The 19,128-nt window shown below is 52.0% G+C and overlaps 1 protein-coding gene across 1 annotated transcript; it reads left to right on the top strand.

Annotated features, from left to right (window-relative positions):
- Positions 1-3,074: 3,074 nt before the first annotated feature.
- ZNF783 (zinc finger family member 783) lies at positions 3,075-18,269 on the top strand. The gene is made up of 7 exons (XM_032643275.1): positions 3,075-3,197; positions 5,870-6,271; positions 6,350-6,476; positions 6,640-6,768; positions 12,042-12,170; positions 13,249-13,359; positions 15,098-18,269. The coding sequence occupies exons 1-7, from the start codon at positions 3,174-3,176 to the stop codon at positions 15,934-15,936; spliced, it is 1,761 nt and encodes a 586-aa protein (XP_032499166.1). The 5' UTR covers positions 3,075-3,173; the 3' UTR covers positions 15,937-18,269.
- The last annotated feature ends 859 nt before the right edge of the window (positions 18,270-19,128 follow it).

Below are 19,128 nucleotides of genomic sequence, written 5' to 3'. Positions count from 1 at the left end.
TCTGAGTAGCCTCCATGTGCAGAGTCTACAGAGGGAGGGATAAAAGGTTAAATAAGATTTTGTTCTTGGGCTCACAGGCTGTCAAGGGACTTTAATAGAAGATAGAAAATGAAGCTAAAATTCTGTAAGAGAACAATTACATTCAAGTTGCAGGACATTGGGAAAGGCTTTATGAGAGATGACATTTGAGCTGGACCTTTAAGGATGAGATGAAGGACATTCTAAAAAGGAGAGACATGACCAAAGTAGACCTTATGGGGCATGTACCAATAAACACCAATTCATTCGACTTGGCTGGAGGGTGGGGTGGGAGGAGGGGAGTAGGGGGACGTGGTTGGAAAGAGAGGTTGGGGTCAGACTAAGGAGTTTGGATTGTATTGAGTTGGTAATGGGGAGCTGAGAGTTTTGAGCAAAAGGGTGACCTGAATCTAGCTGCGATTTGGGACTATTAACCTAAGAAGAGGTACAGCATGCTTTTGTTGTTGCCGGGGTGGGGGATATGTTAGAAGGTTTTTGAGTGAGAACAGCAAGAGCCAGTGAGGATCTGACTGGGTGCAGCTTCAGCGTGAAGAGTGATGGACAAGATCACCGAGGTGGAGTCAACAGGAGGCGATGCTCTTTGAAGGCCGGGACCAGGTCTTAATTGTATCCAGATTCCACAGCTCTGAGCATGGGGGCTTCCCACATAGATGGTCACCGCACGTTTACTGAATGAACAGGTATAACAGGAATTCACAGGATAGGGAGCTCAGTGCTGTCTGAACTAGGGAGGGCTTCGTGGAGGAAGGGGGATTTGGTTATACTTCTGGTCTCCCTCTGCTAATACTTCCCCTCCTACCGCTTTACAATTCTGGGTGGGTCCACTTTCTAATCTAAAGGTAGGGTGAGGGGGCCACAGGAATTCTCTCTGAGCTGCCCCATCTCCTGGCTGAGGGCACTAGCACTTGAGTATCTTGACCACCCCCCAACCCTACGTGACCCTAAGGTGTTGTTTTAGTGGCCCTCACCTGACCAGCCCACCTTCTGCAGCACAGGCCGATGGCCAACTGTCTCAGAGTGGGCTGCACCTGGGTGGAGTCACCCCTGTCCCTGCAGGGTCTGTGCCTCTACTTTGGAAATCCAGTGTTGTCAACGCACCCAGAGGTGTTCAGGCCCTGGAGGCCTGATCTAAAAAAGAGCAAATCCACAGGAGACAGATTAATAACGAAGGATGCAAGTAATTTTAATTTATATTAGAGCTACACCTGGCCTGACACGCAGGCTGGTCTGCTGTGGAAACCACATCATGGTGTCAGGTTTCTGTATTTTTTGTTCAATATGTTTATAAAGTTAGAGCATGGGAATGAGAGGCAGCTCTGGGAGCTAATGCACAGGGCAGTGTGATCGGTCAACCAGTAGAATCAGCATTTCATGGCAACTAGTTAGAAATGAAATTCTGGACTCCTACCCACTCCAGCCGCAGGCCTAGAAACTCTGAGACCGGTGCCCAACAGTCCGTATTTTAACAAGCACTCCAGGAGAGCATGATGCACACTGAAGTTTGAATACTGACTTACAGAAACTCTTCTAAAAAACTCGGACCAGCTGTCAAAAATTAGAGCACTTTTCCCTGAACAAAGCTTAATACTAGCATCTTCCTCTCCAATCCATTTTCCAGACTCTTTCTGTTTGCCTTGGACATTAACTCTTACTTTATGAGATCACAACTTATCAATTTATAAGAAATTTATAATCCTTAATATACTGGTCTTACCCCTGCTGAGACCCAAGGGATGCGCTTCCTGTCTTCAGCACAAGCTTGCAAACTGTCTTAAGGTCAGGTTACTTCAACAAGGATTTCCACAATAAACAATGCCATATATTGATTTGACTTCTCGTTACCTTAAAGTAACACTTCCTAACCTTGCCCCAAATTCTACGGGTGCACCTTACTTGGAGAAGGTATCAGTTTACTTATGTTATTATATTGATTGACCACACTTTTGCTTGGATCAAATACATGGGCAAATCATTTTCTCCCTCCCTCCCAAGAGAAAAATACTAAGAAAAGAAACAAAAACAAAGCATACACACAAAGAAACAAAACTGCAGAGTAATTTCTAGTGGGAAGAATTTCCGGGCTTGCTGGACAAAGAATGAGATGATTGGGAAATGCAGAAAAGATAGAAAATAAAAGTTAAATATTCAGTGATTAACTGGTTTTCCAGAGCAAGGCTCGGTGGGTTGCAGATGAGGAAAATAGGTCCTAGATTGAGTCGTTTATTCAAGATGCCTCAGGGCCTGAATTAGTGATGGATTTGCTCTTGCTGCAGAGGATCCCCAGCTGGTGGCTGATGCGCACGTGAAGACTGGGCGTGGCAAAGAGGGCTTCAGAGCACTCTATGGAGGATGCTGGGAAGGTGGGCCCCAGGGAAGGACGAGGAGACCCAGGGTCCCCAAAGGGAGGTTTGGGGAGGGAGGTGGGGCTTTTTTTTTTTAAGGAAATAAAATTTTCCCGAGGTCTTTCTATTTGTTCTGGAAAACTAATAAAGTTTAAAAACCCTTATCGATCCCTCCCACCCCCCCTGGCTTTTCCCGGGCAAAATGTATAGTCACTTTGGGTCCATTAGAGGTGTTCAAACGGCAAATCAAGTGCATACACTTGAGATTACCCAGCAATGACTGACCTTCTTCCCCCAAAGCTTCGAAGTTTCCTGCGCGTTTCCTTTATTAGCTCCCTGACTGGATTGCCCCAGCACCCCGGAGAGGGGTTAGGGTCCCACCGTGCTCGGCCCAGGCCCGAGGGTCGCCTCCGCCCGACGGGAGTCCGTCTGGAGGGCCCCGCGGCGCGTGAGGCCCAGCGTCGACTACCGCGGCCCAGGAGGGGGCGGGCACACCGCTCCCCCCCGGGAGACCCCCGCGGCCGCCGGGGCGGGTGGGCGCAGAAGGCCGCGGGCCGCGGGCGTGCGGTCCTTCGAGCTGCAGGGGGCGCTGTGCGCGCCCTCGGGCAGGGCCGCGAGCGCAGCTCTTGTTTAAAGGGCCGGCGGGGCACGTGGCTCGGACGCAGCCCGCGGCCGCCCGGCAGTAGCTCCGAGGTTGGGCGGCTCAGCTCCGCCTCCGCCGCCGCGCAGCGCCGCGCCGGGCCCGACAAACCGGGCCTGAGGAGAGCCGCCCGGAGAAGGACGCGGGTAGCCATGGCCGAAGAGGCGCCTGCCCCGGTAAGCGCCCCCGCGCGGACGCCCAGCCCGGCCAGGCCGCCGACTCCACCGCCGCGTGGTCCCGCGCGGGTCTCGGTCGGGCGGCCCGAGCGGCCCGCGCGCCGCCTCCGCCCAGGCCCGCGCTTCGGGCCCTCTCGTGCCGTCTGGCCGCCCTCGTCCGCCTCGTCCGAGCGGCCGGGCGGCCCAAACGCGAGGCCGGGCGCGGCGGGCGGACGGCCCCGACGTCGGGGTACAGGCCGGGCTTTCTAGTTACACTTAAGATGACAAGCCCTCGTCTTTGAACCGAATGGCTGTTTCCCCGCCCCGTCCATTGTCTCACTGGAGGTCCGGCGGCCCCGGAGGCAGGCAGGGGGGCAGGGGCGCCGGCCCCATTCGGTTCTGACGACCGAAGTCTGGGGCTCGGGGCGGGGAGCGGTCCGAAGTCGCCCACCTAGTAGAGGCCAGAGCCTGACGCCCACCAGGGGCTCCGGAGTTACACCCCCATTAAGGTGCCCAAGTGTTCTTCTGACACCTAAGAGGTGTTGAGTGCTGTTTACTGGCGGGATTGTAGGTGTGGTGCTTTTGTTGTTTGTTTGTTTTTAAGATTAGTTTAGCAGATGTTACAATGTTGGCTGATAATGTGCAGTGTGTCCAATTCGGAGAAAATAATCTGTCCTTTTTTGACATACTCGAAAAACATTTGTAAAGAGCTTAATAAACGGTATCTATTATTAATACATCTTAATAAAGTGTTTGAAGCCGTGATCTTTCTGGATGCTGATTATTGTGGATGATTTTTAAGGAGGAACTTTTCTCTCCTCTTTAACCAGTGAGTTTGGTGTGTGCTTTTTTTAAGGGTCCTCAGAGTGCAAGGGAGAAGAGGATGGGAGTTCTTGGGGATTATGGCCCCCAGGAAGGCCTTTCTGTAGGGGGACAAGTGACCTTTTCAGCTCCCACTTAGCCCAGGGCCACTTTCTCAGTACTCTTTCTGACCATTCTTATCCACCCGCCCCTTTTCCTCTGCTGTCTTGTAGCACCTGAGATCCCAAGAAACTCCTCAAACAGGACAGATTTGCCCTCAACTTTCGATAGCCCATGGTATCACACTGTTCTTTAATTTATTATGACTATTTTTGTACAAAACTTTTCTCCAGGAGAAGGAAGAACCACATATTTTTTTTCTGCATCCCCATTGCTCCTTTACTATGACAGATGTTCAGTAATTGTTATTGAATGAATGTGTTGTTTAATTGTTTAGTCAGTCGCTCATTCAGTAGGCATTTATTGAGCGTCTTCTATGAATGAGGCAGTCTTTTAGAAGCTTACGTCATCATGGAGCTTATGTTCTCATGGGGGAAGCAAACCATAACACAGGCATACACATGACACGATCATAGATTATTAGTGCTGTGAAGGAAGGGACTAGCAGGGGGCCTATGTTCGATGTGTCCATCGGCGAAGGTCTCTTTGAGGCAGTGTTTAAGCTGGAGCCTTATACGCGAGGGAGCCAGGCGTACAGAGAGGTGTGGGAAGAGCTAACAGAAAGGTGGAGGAGAGAGCTGGGTGCATCACAGGAATCCAAGGAGACCAGGGTAGCTGGAGTGTAGTTGATACCCAGGAGGATATAAGGTCAGGGAGGTAGGCTGGGATACGATAAGAAGTTTAGGTTTTATTCTGGGTACACGGGAAGCTGTTGATCGGGGACTAAAATGATCTAGTCTGTGTATTTAAAAGATTACTGATCACCCTGTGGAAAGTGTACTGTGGGGGGAGAAGGGCGAACTGGGGAAACCAGCTGGGCAGGATTGCAGTGGTTTGGGGGAAAGATGATTGGGATTTTGACTAGTCATGGCAGAGAAGGAGAAAAGAGGATGGATTTGAGATAGTTTCAGAAGTTACACGGATAGGACTTGATGGTGATTTGACCATGAGGATGAGTGCAGTGAAAGGATGAAGTGTCAATTCGCCTTTCCAACAAAGCTTTCAGCGAGATGAACTGGGACTGAGACCTTGTCATCAGGCACCAAGGTAAGCTGAGGCACTGCAGGAGCTCTTTTCCGAGATGCTGAAGGACATTGTAATGAAAGAGGTGGAGGACAAAGGCCATGTGAACTGCTGCATCCCTGAGCCAGAGCCACCATCGTCATCATCCCCCTCATGATCAACAACACAGGGCTCACATTTATTGAGTATTTGCCATGTGCTGGACATTGTTAAGTGCTATTTACAAAGATTGCACCATCAATTCTCACAATCCTATCATGTAGGCACTGTTACTACTCCCATTTTATGGATGTGGGATTGAAGTTGAAATGCTTAACAAACCTTGCCAAAGGCAGCCAGCTCGCGAGTAGTGGAGCTGCCAGCTGCACTCTGGTTGTTTGACTGCAGAACTTCTGAGTTTCGGAGGAGGAGACTGAGACCCGGAAAGGAAGTCACCTGTGTGAGGCCACAGATGCTTTCCCGCTTTGGCCATGCCTTTCCTCCTGTTCCCACTTGCTAACACCCTGGTCCAGCCAGTGTTTCCTGTCCTAGAGGCTGGATGTCCCCCCTCCCCATCCCCGGCTGCCTGACTGGTCCTCAGGATCCCAGATGGGGCTTCACCTGGTCAGGTGCCATTCTGAGGTTTCTTTTAGAGATGGACATTTTGACTGGATAATTCTGATAACATCTCTCTTTTCTCTTGTGGACAGGCTCCAGAGAGGGACAAGCAAACAGGGGATGAAAGGCCTTTGACGCCTTCTCCATCACCCCAGCTGGCTGCTGAGAAGAGCTCATACCTCTACTCCACGGAGATCACGCTGTGGACGGTGGTGGCCGCCATCCAGGCGTTGGAGAAGAAAGTGGATTCCTGCCTGGCCCGCCTGCTGACTCTGGAGGGGCGGACAGGGAAGGCCGAAAAGAAGCTGGCCGACTGCGAGAAGACGGCCGTGGAGTTGGGGAACCAGCTGGAGGGCAAGTGGGCAGTGCTGGGGACCCTGCTGCAGGAGTACGGGCTGCTGCAGAGGCGGCTGGAGAACGTGGAGAACCTGCTGAGGAACAGGAACTTCTGGATCCTGCGGCTGCCCCCGGGCAGCAAGGGCGAGGCCCCCAAGGTAAGCCCTGGGCGCCGGGGGTGGGACAGCCCGTGCCCGTCAGCGTGCGGGTGAGCGTGCGTGACACTGTGGTTCCAGGTGCCCGTGACCTTTGATGATGTGGCCGTGTATTTCTCTGAGCCAGAGTGGGGCAAACTGGATGAGTGGCAGAAGGAGCTGTACAAGCACGTGATGCGGGGCAACTACGAGACGCTGGTCTCCCTGGGTAAGGCTGTGTAGGCGGCGCTCTGGGCCTCGGTGCACAGATGGGTCTCCTGCGGTCTGGGTCTTGGCTTTGGCTTCTGTTCCTCTGGGGGTCTCTGCATCTCTGTGGGCAACTGCATGGTGGGTGTGCAGTCCTGACCCAGCTGCTTCTGTTCTGTGTGCAGATTATGCCATCTCCAAACCGGATATCCTCACCCGGATGGAGAGGGGAGAGGAGCCTTGCCCTGAAGGCCCGAGGGGCCGGGAGGAGGGGAGTGACAGAGAGGAAGCACGCCCAAGGAGGCTGGGCGCTGGTGAGTGGGGGCAAGATGGGGGCGTGGCTGGGGACAGACCATTCATGTCCCCAGCCTCCTGCGCTTCCGAGCTGTGAGGCCAGGACGGAGCGCAGGCCCTTAACCCAGGGTGGGCCGCGCCCTAGCCCCCTTCACCCGTTTCACCTACCTCCACCCCTCACCTCTGACAACCGCCAATCTGTTCTCTGTATCTATGACCTCATTTTTCTGTCTTTGTTTTTAATAGATTCCACATATGAGTGAGATCACACAATGCTTGTCTTTCTCTGACTTATTTCACGTAGCATAATGTCGTCAGGGTTGTCGCCAGTGACAAGATTTCATTCTTTTTTGTGGCTGAATAATATTCCATTGTATGTATATGTGACATTTTCTTTATGCATTCATTGATCAGTGGACACTTCAGTTGTTTCCATATCTTGGCTACTGTATATAAATAGTGCTGCCGTGAGCATCAGGGTGCAGATATCTTTTTGAGTTAGTGTTTCTGTTTTCTTTGAAAGAATACCTAGAAGTGGGGTTGCTGGATCATATGGTAGTTCTATTTTTAGTTTTTTGAGGAACCCCTATACTGTTTTCCATAGTGGCTGCACCAATTTACATTCCCACCAACAGGGTACAAGGGTTCCCTTTTCTCCACATCCTTGTCATTTCTTGTCTTTTTGATAATAGCCATTCTAACAGATGTGAGGTGGTATCTCATTGTGGTTTTGATTTGCATTTCCCTGATGGTTAGTGATGTTGAGCATCTTTTCATGTGCCGGTTGCCCGTCTGTATGTCTTCTTTGGAAGAATGTCCATTCAGATCTTCTGTCCGTTTTGTAATTGGATTTTTGTTGCTGTTGAGTTGTGTGCGTTCTTTACATATTTTGGATGTTAACCCCTTATCAGATGTATGACTTGCAAATATTTTCTCGCATTCAGTAGGTTGCATTTTCACTTTGTTGATGGTTTCCTTTGCTGTGCAGAAGCTTTTTAGTTTGATGTATTCTCTCTTGTTTATATTTGCTTTTGGTGTCAAATCCAAAAAGTCCTTGCCAAGACTGATGTCAAAGAGCTTACCGCCTGTGTTTTCTACTAGGAGCCTATGGCTTCAGGTCTTACCCAGTTGCCTTTCTTTTTCTGATGGTGAGCCTTATCCTTCTGTTATAAAGTTCCCCGTCAACTTTTCACCTAATGATTTTATTAGCCATTGAAGATCGTTGCCTGGATTCATTATTTTATTAGGGGTTGCAAAATGGTGAAATTTGGTCATTACTTTTGTACCTAATAGCTGAAATTCTTTTTTTTTTTTTTTTTTTTGGTACGCGGGCCTCTCACTGTTGTGGCCTCTCCCGTTGCGGACCACAGGCTCCGGACGCGCAGGCTCAGCGGCCATGGCTCACGGGCCCAGCCGCTCCGCGGCACGTGGGATCTTCCCGGACCGGGGCACGAACCCGCGTGCCCTGCATCGGCAGGCGGACTCTCAACCACTGCGCCACCAGGGAAGCCCCTGAAATTCTTTTATAAAGAATAATTTCCCTAACTCTTTTAGTTACCTTGAAATATCATCTGTACAGAAAAGGCAGGATAGGTGCTTAATTCTTTCCCTTCATCAGTTTTTAGAATGAAGAGTTGCTTCCTTAGACGCCTCCAAAGGTGACCAATACTTGGGCTTTTCTTTCTTTTTTTTTTTTATTATTATTATGACTTCATAGATTGTTGAGTATTTTATACATGCAGTCCTTTGCAGCCATTATTTTCATGCTTAAGTTGTCCCATTTTTAGCTCTTAGGAGCCCCTTCAAGTTGACCTATAGGTCATTTTGATGTAACTTTGATGGAGTTCAGACACCGTAAGATGTTCTAGTTTCATCTTGTACATTTCCTTCCCCAGACCTGGAATAAGAGTTTCTCCAAGAAGTTTTATTTCTTTCAATAAGGAATGGTATTCAGAAACTGCAGTATGAGTTCTAGTAGTTGCTAATTTTTGGCATTACTTCTAGGCCTTCTCAGAAAATATATATTTTTGAGAAGAAAAAAATCATGAGTTCGTAATGATATTTAGAACTCAAATTTAATGTCCTTTGATTTTATACTTGTATGTCACTTTTACATGGACATCTTAAATTCCTCACTATATTAGCATAATTACTTATTTGCATTATTTTGTATCCAAATCTTAATATTTCATTATCCTATAATATCTTATTTGGAATAATAATAACTTGGAAATAATTTCAAATAATTGAGTCTGTATTACTACTAACAATTACACTTCTAATTGAAATTTGAGATTTCTTTGCAGCTCTTTTTGTCATCTGAATGCATATTTCATTCAGGACTTAATAGACAAAATAATGCCTTTTAAAGTTGCTTGAAATAATTATTTTCTCTATGTGGTTATGCCACCAACTTGATAATACAGTTAAGTTTTTTTTGTTTCTGCTTAATTTTACTTATTTATTTTTATTTATTTATTTAATTTACTTATTTTTGGCTGCGTTGGGTCTTCGTTGCTGCGTGCGAGCTTTCTCTAGTTGCAACGAGCAGGGGCTACTCTTCATCGCGGTGCGCAGGCTTCTCATTGCGGGGGTTTCTCATTACAGTAGCTTCTCTTGTTGCGGAGCACGGGCTCTAGGCACGCGGGCTTCAGCAGTTGTGATACACGGGTTTAGTTGCTCCGCAGCATGTGGGATCTTCCCGGACCAGGGCTCGAACCCGTGTCCCCTGCAGGCAGATTCGTAACCACTGTGCCACCAGGGAAGCCCCTGCTTAATTTTAGGTTTTTAGCGATGGCTCTTTTTAATTCTAATTTAATTTAACTTTTTGAACATGTAAGACATGGTTGCAAAGTCAAAATGATTTAACAGGATACACTCAGGGAGGTCTCATTTCCACCCTTATCCCCTCCCTCTCCCTATAGATAACCATTTTTATTAACTTCTCGTTTATACTCCAGTGTTTCCTTTTGAAAATATCACTAATACATAGATACCTTTGTATTCCCCCATACTATTTGTCTTCGAAATACCTCATAGCAGTATGTAGAGATCTTCCTAATTTTTTGTGTGAATATGGAATATTCCATGGTGTGATATACCATAGTTTATTTAACCAGTTTTCACTGATGGATTATTTGGGGAATAGCCAGTATATTGCTGATATAAATAATGCTGTAGGGAATATCTTGTGCATAAATCAGTTCATATTTTTGTCAGTGTATCTTTGGGATAGGATCCCAGAAGCTGGACTGCTGGGTCAAAGGTAAATGAATATGCAATTTTTAAAGAATTTATCACCAAATCCCCCTCCATAGGGGTTGTATCATTTACATTCCCATCAGCATTGTGAAAGAGGGCCTCTTTCCCCACAGCCTTGCCACTAGAGAATGTGGTCAGACTTGTCGGATTTTTGTCTGCATAATAGGTAAGTACTTCAGTGTAGTTTAAAAAAATAGATTTATTAGAAATAATTCACTCATTTAAAGTATACAATTCAGTGCTTTCTATCATACTCATAGATAAGTGCAGCCAACACCACAGTCAATTTTATAACATTTTTGTCACCTCAAAAACAAGCTCTGTGTCTTTCAGCTATCACCCTGACCCCCTTCCCAGCCCCCCAGCCATACGCAACAACAAATCTGCTTTCTGACTCTGTAGATTTGCCTATTCTCGACATGTCATGTAAGTGGAATCACGTAGTATGGGGTCTTTGGTGTCTGTCTTCTTTCACTTAGCATAATGTATTCAAGGTTCATCTATATTGAGCTGTGTATTAGCACTTTATTTTTTTTTCTTATCTTAGTCAAATACATATAACATAAAATTTACCATATTAACTGTTTTTAAGTATACAGTTCAGTGATATTAAATACATTTACCATGTTGTGCCATCATCACCACCATTCATCTCTTTTATTCTTTTACTGAAATTCTGTACCCATCAAACAATAACACTCCCCCCCTTTCTCAGTCCCTGGCAGCCACAGTTCTACTTTCTGTCTCCCTGAATTTGAGTACTCTAAGTAGTTCATATAAGTGGAATCGTACACTCTTTTTATTTTTTTGTGGCTGGCTTATTTCACTTAGCACAGTATCATCAAGGTTCATCTGTGTTGTAGCACATGTCAGAATTTCCTTTATTAAGGCTTTTATTATATTGAGGTAGTTTCCTTGTATTCTTAGTTTTTTGAGTAGTTTTTTTATAAAAGGGTGTTGAATTTTGTCAAATGTTTTTTCTGCATCAGCCGAGATGATCATGTGGGGCTTTTCCCCCCTTCATTCTCTTAATGTGGTGTATTCCATTGATCCAGTTTCATATGTAGAACCATCCTTGCATTCCAGGAATAAACTCCACTTGGTTATGACATTTGATCCTTTTAATATGCTGCTGAATTCGGTTTGCTAGCATTTTGTTCATATTGGGATATTGGTCTGTAGTTTTCTTGTAGTGTCTGTCTGGCCATGGTAACAGTGTAGCTTTGTTTGTTTATGGCCATTTTAATTTTTTATTCTGTGAAATATTCATGTCTTTTCCTGTAGGAAGCTTTTTTTAAAAAATAAATTTATTTTATTTATTTATTTTTGGCTGCGTTGGGTCTTCTCTGCTGCACGCGGGCCTTCTCCAGTTGTGGCGAGTGGGGCTACTCTTCGTTGTGGTGTGCGGGCCTCTCACTGCAGTGGCTTCTCTCGTTGCCAAGCACGGGCTGTTGGCATGTGGGCTCTGGAATGCAGGTTCAGTAGTTGTGGCTCACAGGCCCAGTTGCTCCGCGGCATGTGGGATCCTCCCGGACCAGGGCTCGAATCCTCGAATCCGTGTCCCCTGCATTGGTAGGCGGACTCTCAACCACTGCACCACCAGGCAAGCGCCCTCCCCTAGGAAGCTTTTTAAAAATGCATACTTCCTAGGCGCACCCAGAACTAACTGATAAGAATCTTGGGGGTGCTCCCCAGGGGATCTTTATATACCAGCCTGGTGGAGGACCTGGGATTGGGAACTACTGTTGAACTGTTCTGAGCCAGGAGTCCTTAAAAAGCCAGACCTTTGGTCCTGCTGTGTCATGACCTGTGTGGTACTATCGGATAACTTAACATGCTATATATACCATTTCCTTTTCTCAGATATGGAGGTTTTAGTCTAGAATCTAGTTACTAGACGATCAGTAAAGTTCACTTAATTATCATACCCTGTGTTTGACCTGATGCTCCAGGTGACTGCGTTTAGCCACTCCCCAGAGGCTCCTGGGAGACCTCTGCGTTGCCCGTAGTGTCACTGATTTGCATTCCCCAGGCCTTCCTCCATACCCAGAGCACACCTCCAGCCCAGTCAGCCCTGCCCAGAAGGAGCCAAAAGAAGGTCAGGCCTCCAAGCACCAGCAAGACTCAGAAACAAGAGTAACCCCACCCGAAACGAGCACCGGTGAGTGAGCGCTGGGCAGCCGTGTGAACAGGACCAGACAAGCGGTACTGAGCATAAGTGCTGCAGCTCGAGGCGGGGAGAGGTGGCTGGGGGCCGGGCCGGGCCGGGCAAGGCTGGACAGGTTTCCTGGAAAAGGGGCCCCTGAGACGGGCCTTAGAGGTAGATTTTGCTGGGAACATAGGGTATTTTCAGTGGGAGGAAACAGTCTAAGCAAAGGTATGGGTTACTTAGGTATGTTGGGGGCCAGGTACACTGATCGGGCTGGAGTGAGGGGAAGGGCACAGGAGGGGGACATTGGGTCTCTTCAGGGTTCTTAAGACAATCCCGTTAATGGGGCAGTACGTGCCGTATGCCTAGCAGAGTGCCAGCATGTGTGCTCCTCAGTGAGTATCCTCTTCTGAAGACCGGTGAAGCTCCAGTCACCGCTTCCAGTGTTCTCTGCTTTCGTTTAAAGGAAATTTTTGCCCATCCTGTCACAAAAATGGAGTATATTCGGGGGGCATTTAGCATAGCACTTGGCAGGTAACCCAGAGCCTTGTTTTCTGTCTCCAGACTGCTCTGTACTGGCTTGGCGTCCCCCTCCTGCCGGCCCGACCGTTCAGTCTCTGGGTTGCTTTCTATCCAGTTACTTCTGTGCATCTTCCCCACTGAATATGGGCCCCTGCAGTTGGAGGTGACACCCCATCCCCGCTTCCCTGTGTCCATCCTTCCCAGCCAGTGTGTAAGAGGACTGGGACCTTCTCATTGTCCTTTTGCTCTGTTGCAAACCCGGTGCTGTGCTCTGGGGCCTCCCCAAACCCTCTGTCCTTTTGAGGCCCATCAGGGTGACCCCCAGATGCAGAGGGGCCAGTTGTTAGCACCACCTGCATGGGAATTGGGGGTGTGGTCTTCCCCGTCTCCGCCCACCTCTGAGCAGAGGCTGTGGGGTGGGGCACCTGCCACCCTTGGGACGGAACCCGGTGCTCCCTCTTCCTGGGCCTCAGGCACTTGAGCGTGTCCTGGACCTGCTAGGGAATGGCTGGGTCTCCCTGTGGGAGCCTGCTGTTGGGAAAGGCCCTCATGGGACTCTCTCTCACAGGATCACTAGCCAGCACTAGCGTTTTGTCCTCGGTTAAACGGGAGGAAGAATCTTCAGATGGGGAGTCACCCACCTCCCCTCCCAGGGACATCCTGCCCGGCATGGGGCCAGGTGAGTGAAGGGAAGAGGCCCCGTGGCCACAGCAGAGCCTCGGAGGAACTCGGGGGCTCTTTGGGAGTGGGTAGGGGTTGCATGATGGACCTGGTAAGGGGTTTCCTCTTGAGGGCTCCCTCCCTCACCCCCCAAGTATTACTTCCCTGGGGCTCTGGGGACCCAGATCACCTATGGTCCTGTTCCTCCCCCATCGTGGTCTGGTCTGGCTGGAAAGGTGCTGCTTAAAACAAGCTGTGTGCCACCAGGTGTGGCCTCCTCACAGCCACCCTGTGAAGTGGCCCAGCCCACAGCCTCTCGCGTCTTGCAGCTGGAGTCTGGAGGCCTGTGATTTAAATTTAGCTCTTCCTGCTTAGAGTCTGTGTGTTTTCTATAAACCGGGCTTACCTCCTGATAAGCAGGAAGAAAGAAAGCGATTATTGCCTATTTTGGCCCAATAGAAAGGGATCCAGCTGTCCTCCCATTCCATCCTGGTACCTGCTTCGGTGGGAGGCAAGCATGAGATCTGGGCCCGCCTTGGGGTTGTGGTGTGGCTGCAGATGAAGAGATCTGGGAGCCTTGGCCTTCACAGAGAAGAGGGCCTGAGACCCTCACTAATTTCTAAGCCCAAGACCACCATGGGGGCCTCTTCAATGCAACAAGGTTTTACTCAAAGTTTACATGATTCTTAGACTCTTAACGGTTCTGTAGCTGGAGGACTAAATTAAAAACAGTGGGTCATTTCTGACGGAAATAAAGTCCTGCCGTGAGTTAATCTGTGAGGATGACTGGGCGAGCGGTGAGCAGAGAACCCAAGGTCTTGCTGTCGGGTGCTGCCCTGGGGTTCACCAGTTAAGGGCTCTCTTCCTCAGTGGCCTCCCGGCTTGCGGTTTAAGCTCAGGCTTCAGCAAGAATAGAAATCACTCTTGTCTTGGAAGTTGCCTGCTGAGGGCTGTACGTTTTCATTCTAATAGGCAGCGGACAGGGTTCTCTGTCACCATTGAGCAGACCGTGCGGTCTAGCAGCTGAGGCTGCCGGATCCTGGGGGATGGTTGGCTGGCTCCAGAGGAAAGCAGAGGTGGCCAGCAGCTGGAGGAGGTGGGAGAATGCCGGGTTCCAGGCACGGCTCTGCGGCCAGGACCGGCCTCCTCAGCGCCAGGGGCCCCTGGAGCTGCTGCTGAGACCACCTGTCGCTGCCTGAGTCCCACCTCAGAGTCAAGTGTGACCCACACTGAGGCCCAGCCGGGAAGCCCAGGACTCGTGCCTGCTTTCTGTCAGGGCAGGTGGTGGACGCTCGGTGTGGATTTGTTACTTGGCTGCATAGCTCTGAGGGGGGCTAAGTCACCCACCACCTCCAGGCCCGAAGCCTCTTACCTAGTCTGGGGGCAGTGGTGGCCCGCAGGGCTCATCTTCATTCACAGATCAGAACTAAAGTCGTCAGAACTCTTTGGGGGTCCCGCATGTTCAGCATGCCGCAGGGCACAGGACGTAGGCCTCCCTTTGTCTGCCTTTCATTTTCCCACCCATCTGCTTCCCCGGTCTGACCCCTGACCCCAGCTCCTGGGTTTGCAGCAGTGTTTCCCTGCTCTGGCCGGGAGCGCTGGGAGGAGGAGGGGCCCGGGGAAGGCTGGGGGGTGGGGGCGGGGCTGGTGTGGCTGGAGCACGCCGCCCGGAGGCCAGGACTGGGTCTGTGGCCCGGGTGGGGGGTGGGGGCCGGCGGTGTGGTCCGCTTGAAATCAACGCAGACTCCATTTGCCAGGTGGTGGCGGTGTGGTCATCAAGACGGAAGCACGATCTGAGGACGAGATGATGCCTGCGCAGCTCTACGTGGGGGAATCCCCGAGCCAGCCAGAGTGTAGACTCCCCAAAGCGCCCAGGAGCAGGACCGGGGGTTCTGGCCGGCTTCACTCGGGGGCGGCGCCCAGGGTGCGGGCAGGGGACCCTCTGCCACCGGGGGCACCGGGGAAGGGGGGCGAGCCGCCTCGCGTCCTCCCCCGCCGGCGAGAGCGGGCCTTCCCCTGCCCTGACTGCGGACAGAGCTTCCGCTTGAAGATCAACCTGATCATTCACCAACGGACCCACGCGGAGGAGGAGCAGCGCGCGGAGGCCCGGGGCGGCTCGGCCTCCGGGTCCGGGGGACGTGCCCAGCCCGCGCTGGAGCCGGGGGAGGTGGTGGTGCCCGGCCCCGTCATCCGCTGGCTCCCAGCGGGGCCCCAGGGCCGCCGCTGCTTCGTGGGGCGGAGGCCGGCGGCCGCCAAGGTGTACCACTGCAGCGAGTGCCTGCGCTTCTTCCAGCAGCGGAAGAGCCTGCTGCTCCACCAGCGCCTGCACACCGGCGACAGCCAGGGCTGGCCCGCCTGCCCCTACTGCGGCAAGGCCTTCCGCCGGCCCTCGGACCTCTTCCGGCACCAGCGCATCCACACGGGCGAGCGGCCCTACCCGTGCCCCGAGTGCGGCCGCGCCTTCAACCGCAACCACCACCTGGCGGTCCACATGCAGACGCACGCGCGCGGCCAGGGCGGCCCGCACGTTCCGGCTCCCCTCGCCCGCCTGGGCAGCCCGCCGCTGGCACGGCCCAGCCCCTCCGAGGAGGGCTGACCGGGCAGGAGCCTGCGGGGCACCCCCTGCTCCAGGACCACCTCAACACCGGCGGAGCCCTTCCACTTGTGCCTGATGCTGGTTCCTCCTTCTGCGATGGCTTTGGAGAGATCTTTTTTCATGGGAAGCAGTGGCCTTTTTGATGACAGTGTATGCGTGCCAGATGCCTCCGTTTCCTAAGTTTGTCACTCTACTGCCTTTTCTACATTCCTGACTTACACAGGGGCCACTAGGGCTTAGGGGATGCCAAGCTTTGGTGGGGGCCTTTGACGGGTACCATGGACAGGCAACAGGACCAGAGGCCATGGCCTTTCTAGTAGGGGGTGTTCGAGACACGGAGAGCCTGCGGTTTGATTTTATACACAGAGGTCTTGGCCTTCTGTCAACACGAGAAACAGCAGAGTGGAGAGACAGCCTGAAGAATAGGCACTGGAAATTTGAGTTTTCTACTGTTATTTTGAAACTTTTTTTTATGGAGATTTTCGAAGTGCTTCTGTAAGTATTGTGTGTGGTTGTAAAGGGGACCAAGAACTCCTTGAGGGGCAGGGATTATTCTGCCACCTCCTTGTGTGTGGGGATGGCAGCGGGACTGTCCATACCAGCCTGGGAATGCCTGTTGATGGGGGTGCCTTGGCTGCTGCCCTGGAAACCAGGTGTCTTCCCAGGTGTGTGTTCCTTGGCCTAGACTGATTCCCAGCATTCCTGGTCCTTTCCCCAGTGGGTGTTCACATCCATGATTGACTTTGGTAATCAGCTGAGGGCAGGGAACTGCAGCCTGGAGTGGATGACATTTCCCCCAAGGTCTCAGTGTTCACGGGTGTGCACGCTCCATGGACTGGACCCCACCTGACACCTGGGGGGGTGGGAGAGGTCAGGTGCAGAGCGGGCCCAGGAAGTTCCTCCCGAGAGGAAGATCCTGGTCTGAGGGAGGCTGGTCAGCCCACGTGGACTGTGGGGTTGCCAGGCCTGATGTGTCACGTTAAAGGAGGGGGTTGTCTTCTAGAACTTGGGGCTCATGGCAGAGTTAGGCCAGGAGATCTGGGTGAATCTTTTAACCACCTCCATCCTCGTGTTACTTGTCTGTCGAAGGTGGTAATGACCCCAGTGCATCCTACCTCACCTTAGAGTTGTCAGGGTCATAGATTTAGAGGCAGCGGGACAAATAGGAAGCCTGATTTCGAACTTCCTTTCAAGTTCAGGGCCCCCTTTCTCTTTCATGTTGATCTCCAGCCCTCTTCCCAGTCAGAATCACTCAAGAAGGACCTTTATTTTCTGGAGTGAGTGGAAGGTCCCACGGGTGCAAAGTGAGGTAAGACTTTCCCTTTGACCTATATCCGCCTGGAGCCTTTTGTACCTCAGTGGAACAAATTCTTACCAAAGCAATGAGGTTCAAACTGTAGAGGTTCGGGCTATAGCATTGGGCCTCATGGAGAAGTCTTGATGGCAGCTAGCTTCTTGTGCCTCTTAAATCACACCACTTTGGGTGCTCCCTATAAACCAGCCCTTGGTCTGGTGATTTTGAAGCTGGAGTGATGGGTCCTCAGCTCTTCTGATTGTTGTCTTATTTATCTGGCACTGTGTGAAGAGTCCAGTGTTCAGGCCTGGGTCCCTGGCTGTGCCACTTCCTCTTGCCCCCCTCTGACCCTCATACCTCTCCTAAAGTCCTGAACAGGGTTGGGGGCAGATGGAAACATTGCTGTCATCTCTGGGGCAAGAGTATACATGTCAGTGACTGCTCAGCAAAGCTCCTCTGGGCTTGGGAGAGGTGCCCCCCTCCCCTGCCGTAGATTCTGTTTGTCTGCTCTGGTATCCCCCAGCTCTTGCCAGGGCCCCGCAGTCAGGGCTGGGCTGTCAGCAAGTGCTCAGACAGGATGTGGTGCTAGTGAAGCTGCTGAGAGCTTAGCCCTCAGCTGCAAGAGCTAGTCTCAGGTGTTTCCTTGGAAGGCCTCAGGGCTCAGAGTTCCCAGGCTTTTCTAATGCTTAATGCCCTGTGTAAACACGCAAACTCTTAACAGAAGCAGTAATCACTGTGCAGTGGTGCTCCTCTTCTTCCAAAGCATTCAGTGTGCCGGGCCCCCGGCTAGGCCCTGTGAGTTTGCCTGGCACTCAATAGGTGTTCAAAGGACATTCTTTACACTAAAATGAGTCAGCGGAGGCTGCGTGACCTGGGAGGCTGGAGCCTGGTCTGACCCCAGTCTCACTCCCAGCTCTGGGTCTCGGGGTCCTCATTTGTAAAGCAAAGTTGGAGTTCTGGTGTTAAAAGGCCCGTAAGAACTGTGACGGTGGTGAAACCTTGGCCCCATCAGTGCTCAATAAATATGTTGGACTCTGTACATGCACGTGACCTGGTTCCTGCTCTCTGGGAGTCCGCGGCGGTGCGGAAAGTCCCCGCGCGCCACGCGGGTGGGCTGCTCGGCTGAGCTCGGGTCCGCATTCACGCTTGAGAGCGGCCCTCGCGCCGGGCTCTCCCACGGAGCTGGCGCCCACCCCTGCCCCGCGCCCACAGAGCCTTGGCGCACGCCGCGGGGGCGGGGCCTCCGGGCCGGCCAATGGGGGGCAGGCTCCGGGCTGCCGGGGTCGCCCGCGCAAGGGGCGGGGGCGGAGCTTCCCGGTCTGGCCAATGGGGAGCCGCCTCGGGGCGGCGGGGTGGGGCCCAGCTCGTAGCTCGGGGCAGCGCTGCTGCTCGTCCGGATCCTTTCTTTCCCGCGCGTCCGGAGCAGCCCGGCCCGACGGCCGCGAGAACACGAGAGAGCTTGCAGAGAGGCCGGGCGCTGGCCTGTGTGGGCCGCCCGGCGGCGGCGGCGGCGGCGGCGGCGGCGGCAGCGGCGGCGGCGACTCCCCCGCCCGGCCGGACAGTGCAGGGCCGTGGCCGAGGCGGCCCGGCTCCGGTGAGGGCGGCACTCACAGAGGATGTCCTGCCCTCACCCCGCCCCTCCTGGAATTGGGGAGGCTCAGCCTGGGTAGAGGGTCTAGGAAAAAGACGCTTGAGGCCGAAGGACCTGAGGGGAGCTGTCTGAGGTCTCAGGATAAAATCCCTTCTCCTTTCTTGGCCCCGGTTTGCTCGCCTATAGACTTTGCCACAATGTTTCCGAGGTTTCCGCCAGCCCTGACCTTCTGTGACCCGGCTCAGGGGCTCAGGGTGGGTGTGTGGGGCGGATGGGCTGTGACCATCCTCACTCCAGAGACACTCCA

Source organism: Phocoena sinus, chromosome 9, assembly GCF_008692025.1.
Source record: "Phocoena sinus isolate mPhoSin1 chromosome 9, mPhoSin1.pri, whole genome shotgun sequence".
Classification (NCBI taxonomy): domain Eukaryota; kingdom Metazoa; phylum Chordata; class Mammalia; order Artiodactyla; family Phocoenidae; genus Phocoena; species Phocoena sinus.
The sequence above is the reverse complement of the archived record's forward strand: the minus strand, read 5'-3'. Positions and strand labels throughout refer to the sequence as shown.

Bases quoted from the DNA above. Each gene is read 5' to 3' on its own strand.
- ZNF783 (XM_032643275.1), top strand. From the start codon at position 3,174: ATGGCCGAAGAGGCGCCTGCCCCG. The intron at 12,171-13,248 runs GTGAGTGAGCGC...TCTCTCTCACAG, and splicing joins CCCACCCGAAACGAGCACCG to GATCACTAGCCAGCACTAGC. The intron at 13,360-15,097 runs GTGAGTGAAGGG...TCCATTTGCCAG, and splicing joins CCTGCCCGGCATGGGGCCAG to GTGGTGGCGGTGTGGTCATC.